The 7,090-nt window shown below is 38.5% G+C and overlaps 1 protein-coding gene across 2 annotated transcripts in view; it reads left to right on the plus strand.

Moving 5' to 3' along the window:
• Nucleotides 1-238: 238 nt before the first annotated feature.
• cdo1 (cysteine dioxygenase, type I) overlaps nucleotides 239-7,090 on the plus strand; it is an 8,023-nt gene continuing 1,171 nt past the window's right edge. Inside the window, exons 1-4 of one of the 2 annotated variants that reach the window (XM_043247376.1) lie at nucleotides 240-440; nucleotides 1,027-1,104; nucleotides 4,132-4,289; nucleotides 4,361-4,530. In XM_043247376.1, the coding sequence (XP_043103311.1) occupies nucleotides 271-440; nucleotides 1,027-1,104; nucleotides 4,132-4,289; nucleotides 4,361-4,530 (576 nt within the window). In that variant the 5' untranslated portion in view covers nucleotides 240-270. Of the gene's footprint in view, nucleotides 441-1,026; nucleotides 1,105-4,131; nucleotides 4,290-4,360; nucleotides 4,531-7,090 lie in introns of both variants that reach the window. The other variant, XM_043247377.1, reaches the window with a different exon arrangement.

A 7,090-nucleotide genomic window follows, 5' to 3' on the forward strand; every position in this document is an offset into this window, starting at 1 on the left:
GTGATGGGGAGATCCGCTCAGAAAATAATAAACAAACAAACCTACATTTATTCCCTCTCACACATATTCCCTTGTTAAAGCACGACTGTGTCGTTAAAGTCTTCCTCGTAGCTTAAAGTGCTCGTTTATGTGAGAGTTTTGTCAGAGAAGCAGCGACGGCGCCCCGCGGACCCCCTCCTTCTCTCCGGTGGTATCGTCCAGAGAAGCCGCGCTCGATCTATAAAAGCCCGGGCTCTCTCTCGGACTCAAACACAGCGCCACAGCACCGACATGGAGCACACCGAGCTCGACAAGCCAGAAACTCTGGACGATCTGATCAAAACTCTGCACAAGATCTTTGAAAGTGACAGCGTCAATGTGGAGGAGGTGCAGAGCATCATGGAGTCCTACGAAAGCAAACCTCACGAGTGGATGAAATACGCTAAATTTGACCAGTACAGGTAATTATCATCAGATTATTTATTACTGTTAATAATTAATCATGCGTTTGGCTCACAATCACAAGGGTTTAGTTTACGAGCGTCATTGAGAAATGCATATTAAGTGAAGATGTTAAATGTTTATGTCGCACACGTTTCGAGTCCGATTTAAACACTGAACCGGTTTTAAATCCACTGCAAACATCGCTCTTGCTTCGAGGGGCCTCGAGGAGTCACAGGCCTGCCGTTGCCTGCTCTGAACGAGGTGTTTAGTTTTTTCTCTTGTTTTTCACTGGATGCGCTGCGCTGGAGTTTTGCCTCCGCTGATGTTTTTGCCAGTGGGCGTGGCCTCGCTCCCGGGGGGCGGGGAGGCCGCGGGCCAATCAGAGCCCGGCTCCTGACGCACACCCTGCGGTTTCATCAAACGTTCCCAGATAAACAGAGTCCTGCATCACATTCCTGCTGATCCTGGACTCTCATGAACATCAGCGCTGCGTTTTACACACGTTTCCAAAACTTTACCTCTTTAAACAGAATAAAACAAACTTCGGATAAAAGATGTCATAGAGTGCGCATTGAGCCGATGAAAGTCCCTGTGTGTTCACAGATACACCCGGAATCTGGTGGACGAGGGAAACGGGAAGTTTAACCTGATGATTCTGTGCTGGGGTGAAGGACACGGCAGGTACTTCATCACATGTTGTGTTTGCTCTGTATTCACCTTTTAAACTTCAGAAGCCTGGAATCACGAGAGGATCAATGACTGAACATGCGTCAATGAATTAGAGATATTAACAGACAGATAGTGGCCTGATAATAGAGTCCAATGTCTTGTGATTAGTCGGGTCATAAAGACTGATAAAACACGCAAAGCCTTTAATAAATGCAAAGCGGAGCAGATTCAATCACAGATTAAATAACGCTGTCACCTCATAAAAGCGTAAGATATTATTCACGGTGGAATATGAACAAAAAGGAAAGAAAAGAAAACAGTTGATTCAATGCAGCTAAAAGCGTCCGTTCAGCTGCTGCATTATATTATATAGTATATTCAGATTGTTTGTACGATTCATTTGAACCGATTTGTTTAAAGATCTTGTCTGGATGAATCAAGGGTCGAAGGTTAAAAGCTGTTTTCAAGCATCAGAACATTAGAATCCTGATTAATTAGATTTTTCTTCTTAGTAAAAATGATTTTTGTGTAATGATTTACAGAAGACTGCCATTAAAATGTCGTTTAGTGTCCGAGCCGTCGATATGACAAAGTCTTTTCCAGCTAGAATAAAGAAGAAAGAAGAAAAAAAGGAAATGCAACTTTTTATCTCTTCCTTTTTTTGTTACAGTGAGATATAAACACAAATATTAATGATATTAATGAAATTAATGATATAAAATTAATACTCTTTTTTTTTCAGATTTGGACTTTATAACTCATAATTATATCTTACGAACAAGAATTATTTCTATAAAATATCACAGTTAAATTTTTTCTTTAATACTAATGATATCAAAACTTTATTTAAAGTTATTTTCTCAATCTTTGCCAATTTCCTTTAAACCTCTAGATTTGACCCCTTTATCAGTTTTTAATCACTTGGATTAAAAACTGATTAATCACTTAGATTAAAAATAGATTTTAGTATGATCACTTGTTCTTTATGTTTATAAAGGTCAGGATAAACATGTTATTAAATTCTTACACATCTGTTATGTTATTGAACATTACTTTGCTCCTATTTTATTTCCACAAACACGATTTAAAACACTGGAAATATTAATATGTTTTCTGTGTGTGTGACACACTTTAACTCAAAGAAAGAAGATGAAAGGATTCAATTATTTGGGTACCTTTTCATTTTAAGATGTTCTTGTAACAATGTATGCAACTAAATATGTTCTGAGTGATATTAATTAATTACATTTACTTTATGGTTAGGGTTACTTGCATGTAATTATGCATCATTTATAGTTATTACACATACTTTCAAAACTTTGCTTCTTTTAATCCAAGAACTTCACACAAAATACAAAAAACCTGCAAAATGAAGCACAAACTTCTAGGTTTCTCATCTGCAAGCGTTTGTCATAATATTAATTTCTGCTCGAGGTGTGTGTGTGTGTGTGTGTGTGTGACTGTGTGTGTGTGTGACTGTGTGTGTGTGTGTGACTGTGTGTGTGTGTGTGTGTGTGTGTGTGTGTTACAGAGAGTGTGGTCAGCGTCTGAGAATCAGTGTGTGTGTGTTTCTGATGTTTGATAATCAGCTTTCAGAAACGGTGTGTGTGTGCATTATACTGTACAGTGCTTTGATGCAACCTGTGTTGTTAAAAGCGCTATATAAATAAAAATGATTGATTGATTGATTGATTGATTGATTGTGTGTGTGTGTGTGTGTGTGTGTGTGTGTGTGTCCTTGTTACAGTTTAATTATACATGTAAGTACTGAGTAATATTAAAGAAGCATGTACTCACTGTATGGTTAGGATTACTTGCATATATTTAAGCATCATTTATTGTTATGTAACGTATGTGAAGAGGGCACCTTAAAATAAAGAGTTAGTGGGTAATCAGCGTAATTAATTCATTAAAGCTGCAGTCCCTAACTTTTTTGGTTAATAATGATCCTAAGTACATAACTATGGTCTCACTTGAACCTGATTCACACCGGAGTAGTTTGTTGTAATGTTTTCTATTAATTGGGTTTTCGTTTACGTCACGTCTGTAAACATAAAGATTCAGTCCCAGAATAAATGATATTCCAGTTTTAAATATGCATCTGAGTACAGACAGCCTGGGATTTGTGTTTTAAAGACAAAAAACATTTGCTTTTTAGATTAAAAGAACGAATATGAAACTTGAATGATGAGACGATCAGACTGTACAGATATTAAAGTCTACAGCTAACACACACTATACTCATAGTCACACAATACTGATGTTATTAACATTAATCTTTTGAGAATAAAGGTTTTGTTGTAATGCTTTTTTCAGTCAGTCAGAAAAAAGCGTGACAGACCTATTTCTTGATGAGATGAAAAGAAACCGTGAAGAAACAGAAGATTAGAGGTCTTATACTCTTTAAGTTACTAAATCTACTTCACATTCAAGCAGTATGTTTATAATGCATGTGCTTTCCCAGCATGCTTGTTTGAAGAGCACTAAAAAACTATTGAAATGCATTTTAATATATTTATAAAAAGTACAAATGTATTAAATGTATTCTTAATTACACTTTTAAGGAATTTTCTAAACTTAAGCATACTTTTAGTGACGTCTTAATTCTCTTATTTATGTATTTACAATTGTTATATTTGTCAAAGTAAGATATTTTGCTAAATAAATTTTAAAATGTGCGAGCCTTTGTCGACGTTTATCAAGCGATGCATTACTTAAAATATGTTGCTCGGTTTTATTTAAAAGCTTTTACTTTGTTTGATTCATACATTAATAGTAATAAGCTGCTACTAAACGTATATCTAAGAAAACTGCATTCAAAGCCCAACAATCCAACGCCATTTAATGCCTCTGATTGGTTCGTATCGTAACGTAGCTTTATTAGTCACTTTCCATAAAGCTCGGCCTGTAAGTACAGTATGATAATGAAGATGTAATAAGCAGCTGTTACACCAAAAGACTCCCCTTTTAAATAGTTATTAATCCGACAGAAAGCAAGCGCTGCGTTTCTTAAAGTGCCTGTGTCTGGCGTGATTGCAGCAGCATCCACGATCACACAGACTCCCACTGCTTCCTGAAGCTGCTCCAGGGTCAGCTGAAGGAGACGCTCTTCGACTGGCCCGACCGCAAGCTGCAGGCCGGCATGAAGCAGAAGACCCAGCAGGTGCTGCTGGAGAACCAGTGCGCTTACATCAACGGTGAGAGAGCCGAGATCCGGCCGAGATCAGGAGAGAGCTCAGGAGATCTGACCGCTAGCTCTGTGTTTCAGACTCCCTCGGCCTTCATCGGGTGGAGAACGTGAGCCACACGGAGACGGCCGTCAGCCTGCACCTCTACAGCCCGCCCTTCCAGACCTGCCAGACCTTCGACCAGCGCACCGGGCACCGCAACAGCGTCAAGATGACCTTCTGGAGCAAGTTCGGCGAGAGGACGCCGTATGTAAGTCCCCTTCACGCAGGACACACACTCAGACAGGCCTTGAGGGGCGGCTCTTATACAGCATCTGAAAGACATCGGCATTGATCAGACGATATTTGTCTGAGAGACAACTATAAGAAAATCTGAGGGAGCAAAAAGTCAATCAATCAATCATTTTTATTTCTATAGCGCTTTTATCAACACAGGTTTCATCAAAGCACTGAACAGAATAAAGTAGAAGAGTATAATGACAGGGATGTATAATGAAGAGAGTGAACAATCTGTTATTAAATGCAGAGACGGTCTCTGGAATCAATTCTACGTTAAATCACTAGAAGTTAAGTGTCCCCAACAAAGAAGACAGAGGAACCAGAACCCCATCCATAAATGAGCTTTTCTTAATATCCTAATGATTCTTGATATAACAATAAAATGTACGGTTTTAACTTCTACAAATAGTCTACTTCTACAGATAATGAGTGCAGTATATCTGTATATCTGTGAGCGTGCTGGAAGAAAGCTTTCATTTTGAGCTACAGGAGAAATCCCTCGTAATAATCACGACACACAAACTGTTTCTCCCTGGACCTCATTTCCCATCAAACACTACACACAGCCGTCACCAAACACACACTCACCTGAACGACATCACACACGGTGTTTAACACACACTCAGTTCACGGCCTGGTCCTGTTTTTCTGTGTTTGTTCTAATCTCGGCCTGATATTTGGATTGTGGCTCTGTCTTGCCCTTTTGGGTAAAGTCATGCCATGGACTGCCCCTGGATTCTCTACGTATCTGTTTCCTCTTCCTGTCTTGTATTAAAGCGTTGCAGTTGTCTCCCGGTCTCAGAAGAGTTGTGACGGGGGTCATGTTTATCGGGGGGCAGCGTGAAGACGTCTCATTATTACGTTCATGTAACGATGCTATCAATGTTCTCTCAGGTGAAAGATCTGGTGAAAGTCATGCTGCTGTAGTATCTTCAGTCTGTGGTTTAGTACTGTTCTTCAGAAATACACACCTGACGGGACAGATGTATAGACAGGCTGACTGATTAGAATCAATAGAAGTTGTATTTTGTCGCTGTGGGTAAAAGCACGCTTTAAGTGAACGTGCCCGGCTCAGATTACATCAGAGTTTGTTGTTATTCGGTGGAAAACTCTGTTCAGACATTCCACGACCCAACAAACACCAATAAAACATGTTCAGTCGGGTGTAAACACACTCCAACCAACACCACACACACACACACACACACACTGATCTTCAACACACACTCATCTTCAACACACTCGTTCGTAGCTGTTTGTTGGCATTAGTGTGTGTGCTGTGAATTGGCCTTAAAAACTTTATATACCTTTCAGCTGGTGATGCACGATATAGAATTTTTGCCGATATCTGAAATGCTGATATTTTTCAACTGATTTTTGTTCCTACCAATGCTGATACTGGTTTATTTCCTTTTATGTGGAAACAACATCAAGTCTCTCCTGCACAGAAATAATAAGCAATTTTTTGGGGGGTTATTTTTTGTTATAATTAAAAAAAGATTGGAAAATAACTATAAATAAACTTTTTATAAATAAAAAAAGATGCAGTATTAACCATAGCATTTTATTGTAAGGTTTACATTTGTAGATTTAAGCAAACTAGTTAAAAAAGCTTATGATTTCTTTCTTTATACATTAACAGTCCATCTTAAATGAGCCTTGTTCCTCGGGACACGTGTTCACTTCATTTCTTCACGACAGAGCTTTAGTTTGTCGTCTGCAGACGTCTCGGAGGACTGTGTTTACCGACAGAGGTTTCTGGAAGTATTCCTGAGCTCATTCAGAATCATGTGACGAGTGTCGTCTGAGACCTGAAGATCTTCAGTAGATGATCTTTTTACACACTCTTCCTCAGATCGATCGCTCCCTCTTTACTTCTGAGAGTCTCTGCGTCTCTAAGACGTCTCTTTCTAATCACGAGCCTGAATCAGTCGCTAGATGTTTCAAAATGTCTCGCTTTTTCAGACCTTTATTCTGACTCCGACTCGAGATCTGTAGCAGACGGCACACTTAAAAAGAGCTCATTTACCAGATAAAAGTGTAAAATATCTCTCTTTAAACATTTGTTATGTTCTCTGAATAAAACATTAGCTCGTGTGATTGAAATTCCTGTTAAAATTCAAAAACTATCCCAACATTTCTGGAATTTGAGTTGTGTATATATACATATTAAATATACACAGTACACACTCGTTATGTGAACAAAAACACTTGTTTTGGATGCAATTAATCACCATTTGACTGTACTAGTAAATATAAATACATATTTCCTTAATATATACACGTGTGTGTTTATACAAAATACATATACACAGTACATGCACGTATATTATGTAAACAATCTTTTATTTTGAATGTGATTAATTGGAACTAATTGTCAGCCCTAGTTTAATGTGATGCTCTAAAACTAAAATTGCTATAAAAATGTAAAGCAGAAATTCTACTTGGAAATCTTAGCCTATAGTCTGAATGAAAGGCAGCTGAATGGCGGCTGATGTTGTGCTGCTCTCGCTCTGAAAGAACTGCATGTT

This window comes from Puntigrus tetrazona, chromosome 8, assembly GCF_018831695.1.
Source record: "Puntigrus tetrazona isolate hp1 chromosome 8, ASM1883169v1, whole genome shotgun sequence".
Classification (NCBI taxonomy): Eukaryota; Metazoa; Chordata; class Actinopteri; order Cypriniformes; family Cyprinidae; genus Puntigrus; species Puntigrus tetrazona.